This window comes from Mobula birostris, chromosome 3 (genome assembly GCF_030028105.1).
Source record: "Mobula birostris isolate sMobBir1 chromosome 3, sMobBir1.hap1, whole genome shotgun sequence".
NCBI classification, from domain to species: Eukaryota; Metazoa; Chordata; class Chondrichthyes; order Myliobatiformes; family Myliobatidae; genus Mobula; species Mobula birostris.
This window is the reverse complement of record NC_092372.1, coordinates 162,216,915-162,234,157: the sequence shown is the minus strand read 5'-3', so window position 1 is coordinate 162,234,157 and position 17,243 is coordinate 162,216,915. Positions and strand designations below refer to the sequence as shown.

General features: G+C 41.0%; 1 protein-coding gene across 1 annotated transcript in view; it reads left to right on the top strand.

The window, feature by feature from the left end:
* Positions 1-17,243, top strand: part of LOC140195384 (cullin-1) — a 125,335-nt gene that overhangs the window by 65,674 nt on the left and 42,418 nt on the right. The window contains exons 8-9 of the mRNA XM_072253596.1: positions 6,385-6,547; positions 16,410-16,540. Of these exons, the coding sequence (XP_072109697.1) occupies positions 6,385-6,547; positions 16,410-16,540 (294 nt within the window). The remainder of the gene's footprint in view (positions 1-6,384; positions 6,548-16,409; positions 16,541-17,243) is intronic.

Sequence of the window (17,243 nt, the reverse complement as noted above, 5' to 3'; positions counted from 1 at the left end):
ATAACAGTGAAAACACCTTCTGAAAGTGAAAACAGGGTGCTAGTGTAGGTCTTTCATAACAGTGAGGTTTCGTACAGCAAACGTTCGAAAAGCGGGGGATACCTGTACTGCACAAAACCCGTGGGTACCCTAGCTACAATGGCATGAAAAAGTTTGTGAACCCCTTTGCATTTACGTCGTTTTCTGCATTAATTACTCATAAAATGTGGTCTGATCTTCATCTGTCACAATAATAGACAAACACAACCTGCCTAAACTAATAACACACAAGCAGTTGTATTTTTCATGTCTTTATTGAACACATTGTTTGATCATTCACAGTCAGGCTGGAAAAAAAGTATATGAGCCCTCATGACTTAAGGATTGAAGGGCGCCCATTCAGAACAGAAATGCAAAGAAATTTTTTTAGTCAGAGGGTGGTGAATCTTTGGAATTTGTTGCCACGGGCAGCAGTGGAGGCCAAGTCCTTGGGTGTATTTAAGGCAGAGATTGATAGGTATCTGAGTAGCCAGGGCATCAAAAGTTGTGGTGAGAAGGCGGGGGAGTGGGACTAAATGGGAGAATGGATCAGCTCATGATAAAATGGCGGAGCAGACTCGATGGGCCGAATGGCTGACTTCTGCTCCTTTGTCTTATGGTCTTATGTATTTAATAACGTAGAACCTCCTTTTGTAGCAATAACCTCTACCAATCATTTCCTATAGCTGCTGATCAGACCTGCCGGACATCAAGGAGGAATTTTAGACCATTCCTTCATATAAAACTGTTTCAGTTCATCAGTATTTCTGGGATTCCTTGCATGAATAACCCTCTTCAGGTCATGCCACAGTTGGGTTAAGGTCTAGATTCTGACTTGGCCATTCCAAAGCACAAATTTTCTTCTTTTTAAATCATTCTGTTGATTTACTCTTGTGTTTCAAATCATTGTCTTGTTGTACCATCCAACTTCTATTAAACTTCAGGTGACAGACCGCAACAGTCTCCTGTAAAATGTTATGATACAATTTTGAATTCATTGTTCCCTCAATGATTGCAAGCTGTCCAGGTCCTGAGGCAGTAAAGCAGCCCCAAACCATGATGCCCTTTCCACCTCACTTCACAGTTGGAATGAAATTTTGGTGTTGGTGTGCACTGCCCTTTTCCCTCCAAACATAGCGGTGCAGATTTCTGCCAAAAAGTTCAGCTTTTGTCTCATCTGCCCACAGAACATTGTTCCAGAGCATTGTGAATCATCAAGGTCATTATTTGCAAACTTGAGATGTGCAGCAATGTGTTTTTGGGAGAGCAGTGGTGTTCTTCCATGAAAACCGTTCTTGTTCCGTGTTTTTCTTATAGTGTCCACATGAACAAAGATTTTAACAAGTTCTAGTGATTTCTGTAGGTCTCTTGCTGTTACCCTTGGGTTCTTTTTCACCTCCTTCAGCATTGCACATTGTGCACTTGGTGTGATCTTTGCAGGATGCCCATTCCTAGGGAGAAGTAAACACAGTACTGAATTTCCTTCATTTGTAGACAGTTTCTCTTACTGTGATCTGTGGAACACTTGGGTCTTTAGAGATGTTTTCGTAGCCTTTTCCAGCTTCATTGATCTCTACAATTCTTTTACTAAGGCCCTTGAAACTTGTTTTGATCGAGGCTTGGTACACAGAAACAGATCTTTCTTGAGAAAAGCAAGCTCTGTCAGTAACATGACTTTGTGTGGCTTTTTTTTATAGGGCAAGGCACCTGTACAACCCACACCTCCAATCTCATCTCATTGATTGGAACAGCTGACTCCAAAGAGCTGTTGCAGAAGTTAATTCTATAGGTTCACATACTTTTTTTGAACCTAGATTGTGATTGTTTATAGGATATGCTCAGTATTGATGAGAAGTAGTACAATTGTTTGTGTGCTATTAATTTGGGCAGATTGTGTTTGTCTATTATTGTGACTTGAAGATCAGACCGCATTCTTTGAGTAATGCAGAAAACTAGGTAATTGCAAATTTTTCTTGCAACAATAGTTTATTAAGTCTTTTTCAAATGTTTGCTGATAATTGTAAGTCAGTGCCTTTTTGAATTGAATTGACTTTATTACTTACATCCTTCATATACATGAGGAGTAAAAATCTTTGTTACGTCCCCATCTAAATGTGGCTCCTTTGCACGCTTTCCATACATGCAGGGTTGAGCATCGAGCTAGCAACTCGACCTTGTAAAAAAAAACCTGGGATAGACTCTGCCAGGTTTCAGATGCTAAAGAAAGGCCGCATGATGAGCAATCACCAAAAAGATCGGTGCAAAAAGCTTGTCATAACGGCACCCAGATGACTCCACCAGGAGTTAAGGGCATTTCCCTCACTCCATCTAAATGTACAATGTGCAATTTATAATAATTTATAATTGTACGTACAACAGGACAGTCAATATAACATAGACATACAATTGTATCAGCGTGAGCTAATAGTCTGATGGCCTGGTGGAAGAAGCTGTTCCGGAGCCTGTTGATCCTGGCTTTTATGCTGCAGTACCATTTCCTGGATGGTAGCAGGTGGAACAGTTTGTGGTTGGGGTGACTTGGACCCTTTTTTCCACAGCTGTCTTTGTAAATTGGGGTCTCTCTTCCTGCCATTACAGACATTTACACCACACGCTGCATCTGCAAAGCAAACAGCATTATGAAGGACCCCATGCACCCCTCATACAAACTCTTCTCCCTCATGCCATCTGGCAAAAGGCACTGAAGCATTCGGGCTCTCACGACCAGACTATATAACAGTTTCTTCCCCCAAGCCATCAGATTCCTCAATACCCAGAGACTGGACTGGGTCCAACCTACTGCCCTCTACTATGCCTATTATCTTTGTTTATTATTTATTGTAATGCTTGCACTGTTTTGTGCACTGTATGCAGTCCTGAGTAGGTCTGTAGTCTAGTTTAATTTTTGTGTTATTTTACGTAGTTCAGTGTAGTTTTTGTATTGTTTCATGTAGCACTGTGGTCCTGAAAAATGTTGTTTTGTTTTTACTGTGTACTGTGCCAGCAGTTATGGTCGAAGTGACAATAAAAAGTGACTTGACTTGACCTAAATGTCCTGAATAGTGGGAGGTTCACATCTACAGGTGCACTGGGCTGTCCACACCATTCTCTGCAGAGTCCTGCGATTGAGGGAAGACCATAAGACATAGAAGCAGAATTAGGCCATCTGGCCCATTGAGTTTGCTCTGCTATTCAGTCATGGCTGATCCTTTTTTTTTTCCCTCTCCTCCTCAACCCCAGTTCCCGTCGTTCTCCCCGTGACCTACATGGTGTGGGAAGTACAGTTCCCATAACAGGCAGTGGTGCAGCCAGTCAGGATGCTCCCAATTGGGCCCCTGTAGAAAGTTCTTAGGATTTGGGGGCCCATTCCAAACTTCATCAACCGTCTGAGGTGAAAGAGGCGCTGTTGTGCCTTTTTCACCACACAGCCAGTATGTACAGACCACGTGAGATCCTCGGTGATGTTTATGCCGAGGAACTTAAAGTTGTTCACCTCCTCAACCCCAGATCCATTTATGTCAATAAGGGTTAGCCTGTCTCTATTCCTCCTGTAGTCCACAACCAGCTCCTTTATTTTTGCGACATTGAGAGAGAGGTCGTTTTCTTGACGACATTGTGTCAGGGTGGTGACTTATCTGTAGGCTGCCTTATTATTATTTGAGATTAGTCCAATCAGTGTAGTATTGTTGGAAAATTTAATTAACAGATTGGAGCTGTGGGTGGCAACACAATCATTGGTATACAGAGAGTTAGCGGGGGGTGGTTTAGGACACAGTCCTAGGGGTCCTCTGTGTTGAGGGTCAGAGGTGAGGGAGCTCACTCTTATTGCCTGCCGGTGATCTGACAGGAAGTCCAGGATCCAACTACACAAGGCAGGCTGAAGGCCAAGGTATCTGAGCTTCTTGTTGAGCCTGGAGGGAATTATAGTGTTGAATGCTGAACTGTAGTCCAAGAACATTCTCATATAAACATTCTTCTCCAGATCTGCAAGGACGGTGTGTAGAGCTATGCAGTTGTGTCAGTAGGCGAATTGTAGGGGGTCCAGTGTGGGGGGTAGCATGCTGTAGCTGTAGTCCTTGACCAGCCTCACAGCAGTCATTCAGACACGTGACCTTGGTCTTTTTAGATACAGGAACATTGGTGGATGTTTTGAGCAGGAGGGCACTCTACACTAGGAGAGGGAAAAATGAAAAATGTAAACACACCTGCCAGTTGTGCTGCGCACACCCTGAGTACACGCCCTGGGATGCCATCTCGTCCCGCAGCCTTGCGACTGTCCACTTGTACTTCAGCCTCAGAGATGACCAAGCTGCAGGTCGCCTCAGGGGCTCAGTGTTGGCAACATTGAATCAGGCGTAAAAAAGATTTAGCTCATATGGGAGAGAGGCAGCGATGTTGGAAACTCCACTGCATATAGCTTTGAAGTCTGCGATGGTGTGCAGACCTTACCGTAAGCTGTGTGTGTTGTTGGTGGAGAGTTGTGTCTGGATCTCGTCCCTGTATTGTCATTTTGCTGACTTGATGACTGCGCAGATCGTAGCTGCATTTCTTGAGTTCCTGTTGGTCACTGGCAACATAAGCTCTGTGTTGCCTGCTTAGTGCTGCTCGCACCAAACTGTTGATCCAGGGTTTCTGGCTTGGATAGACCCTGACTGATTTCTGGGGGACAACATCCTTGATGCACTTCTGGATGAAACTTGTGACACCTTCCTTGAACTTGGAGGCATCCTCATTATGGAAGGCATTCCAGTTGACGTCATCAAAGCATGGAGCGTGGACACCCAGTTGGTCGGACCAACAGTAGGCGGTTTTAACTATGGCCGTTTCCTGTTTCAGTTTCTGTCTGTACCTCAGAGGAGTGATCCAGTTTTCCAAATGGCAGACGGGGGAGCACTTTGTTAGCGTTCGGAAGGGAGATTAACAGTAGATATCCTGTTATCAATTATTTTCCTAGCATTTGTCGTACGTTACCTTGGACTTTATTGTGCAGTGGTGTATTGTACATTTTCTCTGTCTCAAACTCATCTTGCAAATTTGCTTCAAGTTCAAGTTTATTGTTGCCCTAGACACACATGGTATAAATGCTGTGAAAATTAGCTTTTTGCAGCAGCAGGACAGTATGACTTGTATGTGTGCAAACTAAACAATATAGCACAATATTGAGAGAGAGAGAGAAAGGGGAGAGAGAGAGAGAGAGAGAGAAAAAGTCTGAGGTAATGTTAAGAAAAAAAATGATCTCCCTGCTCAAACAAGACATATGCTATTGTTAACCATGATTGTCTTCTGTTGTTATACTCCCCTGTTTACAAAACAGATTTTTAAAAAAAATTGCTTTGTATTTAGAAACATTGTGAGAATTAAGTCTGTGAACGTAAATAACAGCCAAAGCCTGAGAATATTCTGGATTAAATGACGTGATAGGGGTGTAATTCTGAGTTCTGGTAGGATGTCAAGTATTTAGAGCATTTTGAAAAAAGCAGTAGAAGGCAATATGACTCACTGCAACTTTCAGTAAACTTGTGGCTAATCCACCTTGTCCATAATCTTTTTCTCAGATTGTATACTATTTGGCAATTGGAGAGTATCGTCTGTAGGAATCCTCACCATTTTGTTTTTGCTTCTCTGTGGTTGTTGTCTCATGATAGCTGTAGCTCGCGCCACGATAGTGTTGTGGTTAGCATGATGCTATTGCAGCTCAAGGCATTGGAGTTTGGAGTTCAGTTCTGGCATCCTCTTTAAGCGTTTCTATATCCTTTCCATGAGTCCATGGGTTTCCTCTGGGTGCTTAAATTTCCTCCTACAGTACTGCAAAATACCATTTAGTAGGTTAATTTGTCATTGTAAATTGTCCTGTGATTAGGCTAGGGTTAAATAGGTGGGTTGCTGGGTAGTGTGGCTGGTTGGACTGGAAGGGCCTGTTCCGCATTTTAACTCTGAATAAATAATAAAAAAAATAAATAAAAATAGGACATTCTGAAGGTACTCAGTAGGCAAGGTGGTATCTGTTAACTGACAGTGTTAATGGTCAAAGCCTTTCATTAGAACCAGGAAAAGCTATGACTAAAATGTATTTTAAATTGCAGAGAAATTTTCTTAGTTCTCATGAATGGTCATCTGACTTGAAAATTAACTATTTCTCTCTCCACAAATATTCCCTGATCTCAGTATTTCCAGCATTTTCTACTTTTAATTCCAATTTACAGCATCACAAGCACAGAAGAAATTTGGTAATAATCTCTGCTTATGCAGCTGTTCGCATATACATTTTGTCAATTACCAAGGGTTTAAACTTACGATTGTACAATTTTGTATAATGCTATGTTTTAAGTATTTAGTTGTATTTGGGGAGATGACTTTGTCTTTCAGGCAGAGGCTCGATTGCTGGAGGAACAACGCAGAGTACAAGTTTATCTTCATGAAAGTACCCAGGATGAACTGGCTCGTAAATGTGAACAAGTACTTATTGAGAAACATCTAGAAATTTTTCATACGGAATTCCAGAACTTATTAGATGCTGATAAAAATGAAGGTAATACCCCTGTTTATTATGAAAGTAGGAATATTTACACTACAGATTGGCACAATTTCCCTTTTCTCCTGTTCTTTTCTTGTATATCTATCTAAAACCTGGGAAGGCAGCTTTGAGAATTTCTGATACATGAAATATTTTTTGCCTTTTATTACAAATGTCTTTCTTACAGGGCTGAATCATGTTATGACATTAATATGTCAACTTCTTTCATTCCTCAGTTGAAATAGAAAATTAGTAAAGGCAAATGGATAATGAAGCCTTTAAAGGACAGAGAAACAATTTTTGGGAAAATGGAAGCGAAAGCATGTTGGAAAGTCAAACTGCTTGGAAATGTAGTAATTTATTTTTAAAAAACACTAGAAATACTGTATGTAGCAGTTCATGCAGCATATGTGGAAGTAGAAAGAGGTTAAAGATCCTTCATGATTTGGGAAATTAAAAAAAAAAATTATTTTAAATGGTGGGGAAGGGATTGACAGGGCAAGGGAAATATCTGACAAGTTGGAGCCAGGATTATCCAGGTGACATTTACTGGAGCTGTCTGGTTTGTACATTGATAGGTCAGTTAGGGAGAGAAATAATAATGAAGTAATCTGTAAAAGCTGTGGAATATACAGTATTGTACATGAAACCCCTTTTTTACTGGGAGTCTCTGGAAATGTGGCTCATTAGCTCCTCGCTAACAGCCACTGAACTCCGCAACAAGAAACCCACATTTCTCTGGCGACTTGCATCTAGGCTGGTCCCGCCAAATCCATGAGGTTGGGATGTCTCACCCACCAAAACCCTGGTTTATGTGAATGCTGTGTGATTTACCACCCCCGGAAATCGCCTGTCGGCAAGAAATAGCAGTTCAACCACTGCGTACAATTAATCAGAAATATATTTAAGAATGCTGACTTAAGCAAACAGCTACTAAAGGAAAGAAAGAAAAAAACAAAAAGGGCTCATTATACTTAAACAGCCACATGGTGGAGTTCAAATCTTGAACTTGTCTGTTACACATGCGCTGGACCCTCAGTCTGCGTGAAAGCACACACCACTTTCTGAAGGTTGCTCAAAATCCATCTTGAACAAACGGGCTCTCCAATGGGTGTATTGGTCCTTCCTCCTCGAAGCCGTTCATCTGCACAAAGCACCTTGTGCAACAGGGATGGCATCCTCCACCATCTTCCTTCCTGTCTTCTCCCGGCTCCTGCCAATGAAGACCTCTTCCTCCCAGCATTCTCTAGAACCTTCTCCTAATTTTACCATCCTGATTGGCTGACACTACATTCCTAAGTTGAACAACAAGCCTCTTATCTCAGCTCAAACCCAAAACAAGCTGAAAGCAGAATAGACTGCTCTTATAGAACTGCTAAAAAGAAATACCTACAGCATAGCAGGTAAAAATCTTAATCAAGGCATTACATACAAAAGACAAACGCCCTAGATTTTTCGTATAAATTTTGTTTTAGGTGTCTTCAATATTAGTGTGTTAGTAGAAAAGAGTGAATTTTAGAATTCCAAGCATTGATTTTCCAAAAAATAAATGTTACAGAGAATTTTTTGTTTTGTTAAAGAAAGTAATTTATTAAGCAATAGACCACTTTTCAAGTAGAAACTTGATTACTTTGTAGGTATATAGCCCAATGCGTGATTAAACAAATATAACAAACTGCTGCTAATGATCAATGACATAATAATTTGAATGAACTAAACCAATTAACTGAAACAGGTGTAGAAGGAATCAATCTGGGCGAAAGGCAACCAAACTAAAAGATAAGGATGGGGCAGGTGTAACAGTTTTAACCTTCAAATCATCAATTCTTACCCATGGCAACGGTTGAGCGTAGCAGCAAGACACAAGGTGGTCATCCTGCATCAGCAAGCAGAAATTTTACGCCAGACAGTAGCTCTGAGATGTGCTGTCCAAACTGCTCTGAAGAAGCACAAACAGGCAAGGTTGAAGACCAGAAACATAGTGGTTGGCCACGGAAACTGAGTGCAACAGATGAAAGACACATCAATGTGACATCAATAAAGTATGACTATGACTAAATCAGCACTGAACTCACAAAAACCACTGAAACCAAAGTACACCCCTCTACAGTCCGGAGAGGTATTGTAAGAAGTGCTCTTCATGGAAGAGTTGCTGCCAAAAAGCCATTCCCCTGAAGTAGAAATAGAGCCAAGTGATTCACCTATGCACAAAAACACAGACTATATAAGACACAAAGCTATATAAGATCTTGGTCAAACCCCGCTTGGAGTACTGTGTTCAGTTCTGATCACCTCACTACAGGAGGGATGTGGATACTATAGAGAGAATGCAGAGGATTTACAAGGATGTTGCCTGGATTGGAGGGCATACCTTATGAGAATAAGTTGAATGAACTTGGCTTTTTCCTCATTGGATTGATGGAGGATGAGAGGTTACCTGATCGAGGTGCAAAAGATCACATTGATCATGTGGCTAGGTAGAGGCTTTTTCTCAGGGCTGAAATGGCTAACATGAAGGTTCTAAAGTGCTTGGAAATAGGTACTGAGAGGATATCAGGGGTAAGTTTCTCAAACAGAGTGGTGGGTGCGTGGAATGCGCTGTCTGTGGCGGTGGTGGAAGCGGATACAATAGGGTCTTTTAAGAAACTCATAGGTACAAACGTTTGTACATGGAGCTTAGAATAATAGAGGGCTGTGCGCTAGGGAAATTCTAGGCAGTTTCTTGTGAAGGTTACATGGTCGGCACAACATTGTGGCCTGTAATGTGCTCTAGGTTCTATGTTCTATGACTGGGGTGCTGAACAATGGCAGCAAGTGCTCCGGACTATAAAGCAAAATTTGAAATTTTTGGCTCAAACAGCTGCCAATTTGTCCATACAGGAGCTGGAGAGCACCACATAGATCATAAGACATAGCAGAATTAGGCCATTTGTCCCTTTGAGTCTGCTCCACCGTTCTTGTCTTGTCCATACTGCACCAACCTTCGCCGCTGGGCTATAAACATGCAGGAGCAATGTGTGGTTAAATGCCTTGCTCAAGGACACAACACGCTGCCACGGCTGAGGCTCGAACTTGCGACCTTTAGATCACTAATCCAACACCTTAACCACTTGGCCATGCCAATCATGGCTGATCCTTTTTTCCTTCCTCAGCCCCACTCCCCTGCCTTCTTCCTGTAACTTTTGATGCTGTGTCCAATTGAGAACCTATCAAGTTGTGCCTTAAATACATCCAACAACCTGGTCTCCACAGCTGCCTGTGATAATAAATCCCACAAATTTACCACCCTCTGGCTAAAGAAATTTCTCCACATCTCTGTTTTAAATGGACACCCCTCTATCCTGAGGTCGTAATCTCTTGTCTTAGACTCCCCCACCATAGGAAACATTCTTTCCACATCGACTCTGTCTAGGCCTTTCAACGTTCGAAAGGTTTCAAGGTTCCACCCCCCCCATCCTTCTAAATTCCAGTAAGTACAGCCCCAGAGCTATCAAACATTCCTCGTATGATAACCCTTTCATTCCCAGAATCATCCTTGTGAATCTCCTCTGGACCCTCTCCAATGCTGGCACATCTTCTCTTAGATGAGGAGCCCAAAACTGTTCACAGTACTCAAGGTGAGGCCTCACCAGTGCCTTATAAAGCTTCAGCATCACTTCCTTGTTCTTGTGTTTTCGACCTTTTGAAATGAATACTAATGTTGTATTTGCCTTCCTCACCACCGACTCAACATGCAAGTTAACCTTTACATCTTTCCATCTCAGCTTTTTGGATTCCCCCGCCCTCCCATTTAGAAAATAGTTTGCACATTTATTTCTACTACCAAAGTGCATGACCATGCATTTTACAACATTGTATTTCATTTGCTATTTTCTTGCCCATTCTCCTAATCTGTCTAATGGATAAGTGTCTGCAGCCAACAGTAAAGCATGGTGGAGGTTTCTTGCACGTTTACGGCTGCATTTCTGCAAATAGAGTTGGTGATATGGTCAGAATTAATGGATCCTCGATGCTGCAGATTGGTGATAACATCGCCTTCTCGCTGACAATCAACGCTGGTGGACCTCAGGGGTGTGTGCTTGGCCCACTGCTCTACTCTCTAAATACACATGACTGTGGGGCTAGGTATAGCACAAATACCATCTATGGATTTGCTGATGGTACAACCATTATTGGTAGAATCTCAGATGGAGACGAGAGGGTGTACAGGAGCAAGATGTGCCAACTAATAGAGTGGTGTTATAGCAACAGCCTTGCATTCAACGTCAGTAAGACATAAGAGCTGATTGTGGACTTCAGGAAAGGTAAGACGAAGGAACACATACCTAATAGGGGGATCAGAAGTGGAGAGAATGAGCAGTTTCAAGTTTCTGGGTGCCAAGATCTCTGAGGACCTAACCTGGTCCCAACATATTGATGCAGTTGTAAAGAAGGTGGGGCAGCAGTTATACTTCATTGGGAGTTTGAAGAAATTTTGGTATGTCAACAAATACACTCAAAAACTTTTGTGGATCTACCGTGGAGAATGTTCTAGCAAGCTGCATCGCTGTCTGGTATAGGGGGGTGGGGGCAGGCTGCGAAGGGTTGTAAATTTAGTTGGCTCTATCTTGGGTACTCAGGTACAAGGTACCCAGGATATCTTCAAGGAACAGTGTCTCAGAAAGGCAGCATCCATTATTAAGGACCTCCAACACCCAGGGCATGCCTTTTTCTCACTGTTGCCATCAGGTAGGAGGTACAGAAGCCTGAAGGTGCACATTCAGCAATTCAGGAACAGCTTCTTCCCCTATGCCATATGATTGCTAAGTGGACATTGAACTCGTGAACACTACCTCACTTTTTTAATATATACTATTTCAGTTTTTTGCACGATTTTTGATCTGTTCGGTGTACGTATACCGTAATTGATTTGCCTGTTTATTTATTATTATTTTACTTTTTTCTTCTATATTATGTATTGCATTGAGTTGCTGCTGATAAGTTAACAAATTTCACGACACACGCCGGTGATAATGTACCTGATTCTGATTCATCCGTTACGCAATACCATCAGGGAGGTATCTGATTGGTCTCAAACACAGGGCCAAGGTTATAAAAATGCTGTACCTACAGCAAAAAGAAGAGCAAGGAGTTCTGCAGGATATGTTATGGCCTCCACAGAGCGCTGATCTCAACATCATCAAGGGTGTCGAGGATTACCTGGAAAGACAGAAGCAAGCAAGACAGCCAAAATCTGCAAAAGAACTGTGGCAAGTTCTCCAAGATGCTTGGGACAACCTACCAGCTGATTTTTTCTTTTAAAATTGCACAACAGTGTACCTGAGAGAATTGGTACGGTTTTAAAGGCAAAGGGTGATCGCACCAAATATTGATTTAATTTGATTATGTTTTCCTGTTTGCTCTTTATAGTAATTTTTTGATATTTACAAACCTCATTATTTTTGAAACCATCTTCACTTTACAGAATCTTTTTACATTTGCCTAAGATTTTTCACAGTACTGAATATCTGAGCTGTTACTGAAACCAAAGGGAGAACCCTGGAGTAGTGGATGGAGTAGTACCTGCAGAGCGAGAGAGAGAAAAACAGTTAATATTCAAAATGGATATCCCTACAGTAGGACTGACCAGTTCTGATACTGTCAAAAAATGAGTTGTATGACATTATGGAATTCACAACTGAGCTGGAAGACTGTCATCAGTTCAGATGTAAGATGAAGTGTTGTTCTTCAAACTTAGGAGGATGTGGTTAGAACTGTGAAGAAGACCAGAATGGGATGTCAGAGAAAGAGAATTAAGATGAAGCACAGCTGGAAACTTGGTGTCACCCTTGACTGAATGGGTGTTCTCAGCAAAGCGGACACCAAATTGGTGTTTGCTATCTCCAGTGAAACTGGATAACTAATTGTCCTTGAAGCTTACCAAACAAAGTGGTGATGGACCATAAGACATAGGAGCAGAATTCGGCCATTCAACCCATAGAGTCTGCTCTTTCATTCTATCATGGCTGATTTACCTTTCAACCCTATTCTCCCTGTAACTTTTGGCATCCTAATTAATCAAGAACCTATCAACTTCTGTCTTAAATATATCCAATAACTTAGCCTATACGGCTGTCTGTGGCAGTGAATTCCACAGGTTCACCACTCTCTTGTTAAAGAAGTATTTCCTCATCCCTGTTCTAAATGGACATCCCTCAATTCTGAAGCTGTGACCTCTGGTCCTAGACTCCCCCACGATAGGAATCCTCTCCACATCAACTTTATCCAGACCTTTCAATATTGGACAGGTTACAATGAGCTGCCCCATCATTCTTGTAAACTCCAGCGAGTACAGGCCCAGAGGCATCAAACACTCCTCATATGTGAACCCTTTCGTTCTTGCGATCATTACTATGAACCTCCTCTGGACCCTCTCTAATGCCAGCACATTCTTTCTTATATAACAGGCCAAAAACTGCTCACAGTACTTCAAGTGTGGACTGACTAGTGGATGCTCTTGAAATGAATGCTAACATTGCATTTGCCTTCATTACCACTGACTCAAACTTCAAGTTAACCTTTTTAGGGAATCCTGCGCAAGGACTCCCAAGTTCCTTGTTGAATTTTTCCATTTAGAAAATACTCCATGCCATTATTCCTTGTACCAAAGTGCATGATCATGTGCTTCCCTACATCATATTCTACCTGCCTCTTGTTTTCCCATTCCCCAATCTGTCGACATCCTGCTTCCTTGCTACCTGCCCCTCAACCTACCTTCCTATTTTCTGTAAACTTGGCCACAAAGCCATGAATTCCTTCATCCCAATCATTGACATTCAGCATGAATAGAAACAGCCCCAGCACCAACCCCTGTGGACCACCAAACAGAAAAGTCCCCTTCATTTTTTTTCCCCACTCCTTGCTTCCTGCTGTTCAGGCAGTGTGCTATCCATGCTAATACTTTTCCTGTAATTCATTGGGCTCTTGTTAGGTAGCCTCATATGGGGCACCTTGTCAAAGGCCTTCTGGAAATCCAAAATCCATTGACTCTCCTTTGTGTATCTTGCCTGTTATTTCCTCAAAGAATTCCAACAGATTTGTCAGGCAAAATTTTCCTTGTAGAAAACCATGCTGACTTTGGCCTATTTTATCATGTGCCTCTAAGTACCCGAAAACCTCATCCTTATTGGTAGACTTAATGATGATCTTTCCAACCACTGAAGTCAGGCTAACAGGCCTATTATTTCCTTCCTTCTGTGTTCCTCCCTTCCTGAAACGTGGAGGGACATTTGCAATTTTCCAGCCCTCAGGAACCATTCCAGAATCTAATGATTCTTGAAAGATCGTTGCTCAAATCTCCAGTCTCTTCAGCTACCTCTTTCAGAACCATGGGGTGCAGTCCAAGTAACTTACCTACCTTTATACTTTTCAGCTTTCTAAGCACCTTCTTAGTAATAGCAATAACACTCATTTCTGACCTTCTGCTACTGTCCTTCACAGTGAAGATTGACGCAAAATGCCTACTAAGTTTCTCCATCATTTCTTGGCAGCCCATTATTAACTCTTCAGCAGCATATTCCAGTGGTCCGATATCCACTCTTGTTCCTCTTCTATAAATAATGTATCCTCTTTTATATTATATAACCATATAACAATTAGAGCAGCAGCTTAACTTCATATTTTATCTTTTCTCTATGGGTTTTTTAAGTTGTCTTCTGTTGATTTTTTTTTTGAATAGCTTCCCAATCCTCTAACTTCTCACTAATTTTTGCTACATTATATGCCCTCTTTTTGTTTTCACACTATCTTTGACTTCCCTTGTCAGCCGTAGTTGCCTCATCCTCCCTTTAGAATACTACTTCATCTTTGGGATATATTTATCCTGCACCTTCGAATTTCCCCCATAAATACCAGTCGTCAGCCCTGCTAATGTCCCCTTCCAGTCAACGTTGACCAGCTCTTCTCTCGTGCCTCTGTAACTCCCACCTCTATAATTCCCATTACTCCACTGTAACACTAATGCATTCGTTTTATGTTCTCTTTTTTGAACTGCAGGGTAAATTCTCTCATACTATGATCACTGCCTCCTAAGATTCCTTTACAATAAGCATCCTAATCAAATCTAGATGATTACATAACACCCAACCCAGAATTACCATTTCTCCAGTGGGTTCAACAACAAGCTCCTCTAAAAAGCCATCTCATAGGCATTCTACAAATTCCCTCTCTTGGGATTCAGTACCAACTGGATTTTCAAATTCTACCTGCATATTGAAATCCCCCATATTTATTGCAATATTGACCTTTTTACTTGCCTTTTCTATCTCCAGTTGTAATTTGTAGCCCACATTCTGGATAGGTCCAAATTTACAATGAGATTAAATTTTACGCAGTGTATTTTCCACACAAGCGTTTGAAATTGGAATAGAAATTCTTTCAATTGCACATGTAAAATCATAGTCATACAACACAGAAATAGCCCTTTAATGCACCCTGTCCATGCCAACCATTGTGCTTATCCATGTTAATCCCATTTATTAACATTTGTTTTATAGCTTCTAAGCCTTGGCTCCTCAAGTACTCATCTAATATTTAAATGTTGAGAGACTCTGCAGCTAGCCCCTCTCATGCAGTGCATTCTAAACTCCAATTTTGTACTGCTCCTATCCCATCTCTGCTTTCTCCAATCCAAGGAAAACAAATCCAGCCTATTGTATTTATCTCCTTCTGCCTCATCTATTGTGTTCGATACTCTGTGTGGTCTCCTCTACATCAATTACATCAGCCTTGGGTTATGCAATTGCTTTATATTTTTGCACATTGCGCACAGTGGCTATCTAGAGCTACCAGTTGTAAGCCATTTTAATTCTCCTTCCAATTTCTCCACCTATCTCTCTGTTCTTGGCTTCCTCCACTGTCAAAATGAAACCAGACATAAACTACAGCATCGTAACGTAGTCCACTACCTGATGACATGAACATTGATTTTTCCTGTATCAGGTAACCTGTTTTCCCTCTGTCCCTTTCCCTCTCCTGATTATCTCCAGACTCTATTTCAGAAAGTTGATTTAAAAGAAGTGAGTGATGGGAGGCCAAGAGAAGGAATGTTAGTCCGGTTGACTGTGATAGAGGCTATGCCAAATGCTCTGGGGTAGTCATTTGAATTATGAGATATTGTGAAGTATTTGTGATTAGTACAATGTGTGGTTAAATATTTTGGAGGATTGAAGGTGACTACTTGTGGTAATGGAGGCAAAGGAGGATAATTATTGAATTATCCAGTTTATCATTAAAAGGCATAGCTGTGCCTTTCATTAGTTACATGGATAGCATTGTTGTGTATGAAGAGTGACACAGAACCCAATTTATCCAATTAGGAATTAGCTAGGTTCACATCTGTGTAGGCTCTGGAATGCTATTGTAGTATTTTATGGTAATACCGACATTTTGTTTAATTTTGGGATTTGATTTCAAGTGTGGTATCCTTGTATAATGATAGGAGACTTGGCTGTTTAAACAATATGCTGTATATAGCAAATAGTTCATGTACTCTAATACAAAATCTTGTATTGTTGACATAGGAAGTTTTTTGTATGACTTGCACAATGCCAAGCATGGTTATTACCCTAAATCTAATACAAGGGTTGTGTAATTTTTCTAATATTAACATGTTTTTCTACACACAAATGATATTATGTAAACCTTTTAGTGACAGTTAATAGTTAGTTCAATATGATTATAGATTTTAATGTGCACTTTCCATTAATCTTTCAAGCTGTTAGAATAATCTTACTTATTATTCTGAGCAAAGTAATAATGTCCCTGGTGATAGGTAAGTAGCATATGCAATTTCATTATTAAAAAGTAAATAAGCAGATTTCCTTTTACTTTTTGCCAGACTTGGGTAGAATGTATAACTTAGTGTCTCGAATCCAAGATGGCCTTGGGGAGCTGAAGAAACTTCTGGAAACACATATCCATAACCAGGGCTTGGCTGCCATTGAGAAGTGTGGAGAAGCTGCTCTGAATGTGAGTTATTAATTGTTCTTGTTTTAAATTTGATTTATAATCAGCATCAGATCAGGTTTAACATCACTACCATATGTCATGAAACCTGTTGTTTTGCAGCAGCAGTATTGTGCAATGCATAATAACACAATAAATTCCAATAAGAAACCCATACAGGTTGAGCTCCACAAATCCAGAATGATTGGAACCCGTGCAGTGCCAAATTAGTGATTTTGCAGAATCACAGGTGGTTAAGTTTGTATTAAATAAATAAATACCTCTTAGCAAACTCATTAACTAACTCAGCAGCTGCTTCCTTGTCTGCAGACCATTTTTCACCACACACTGCATGAAATTTTATGCCATGTTGCTGCTTGAAATGCTGAAGCCACACTTCACTGTAATCACATTCATAATCCAGTCCTAATTCTTCAGCAAATAATTTAGTTTGTTCCTTCAACCCTCCCGACAATTCTACACCTTTGTTGATGTGGAGTTTAAACCACTTTATGGGAACTTTTATCTGGTTGTGTACATCCTCCATCTTTTATTGTTTTCCTTATGCTCATCTATTTTTTTTTTAAATTCACTTTCAGCAAATAACTGGATCAGCTTTTCTTTTTGCTTTGTTATATCATGGATTCTCCTCTCTCAACTCTTCCCCCCCCCCCGCCCTTTCCCACTCTCACCCCCTGCTCCTTCCCTCTCTCCCTCACATGACTAG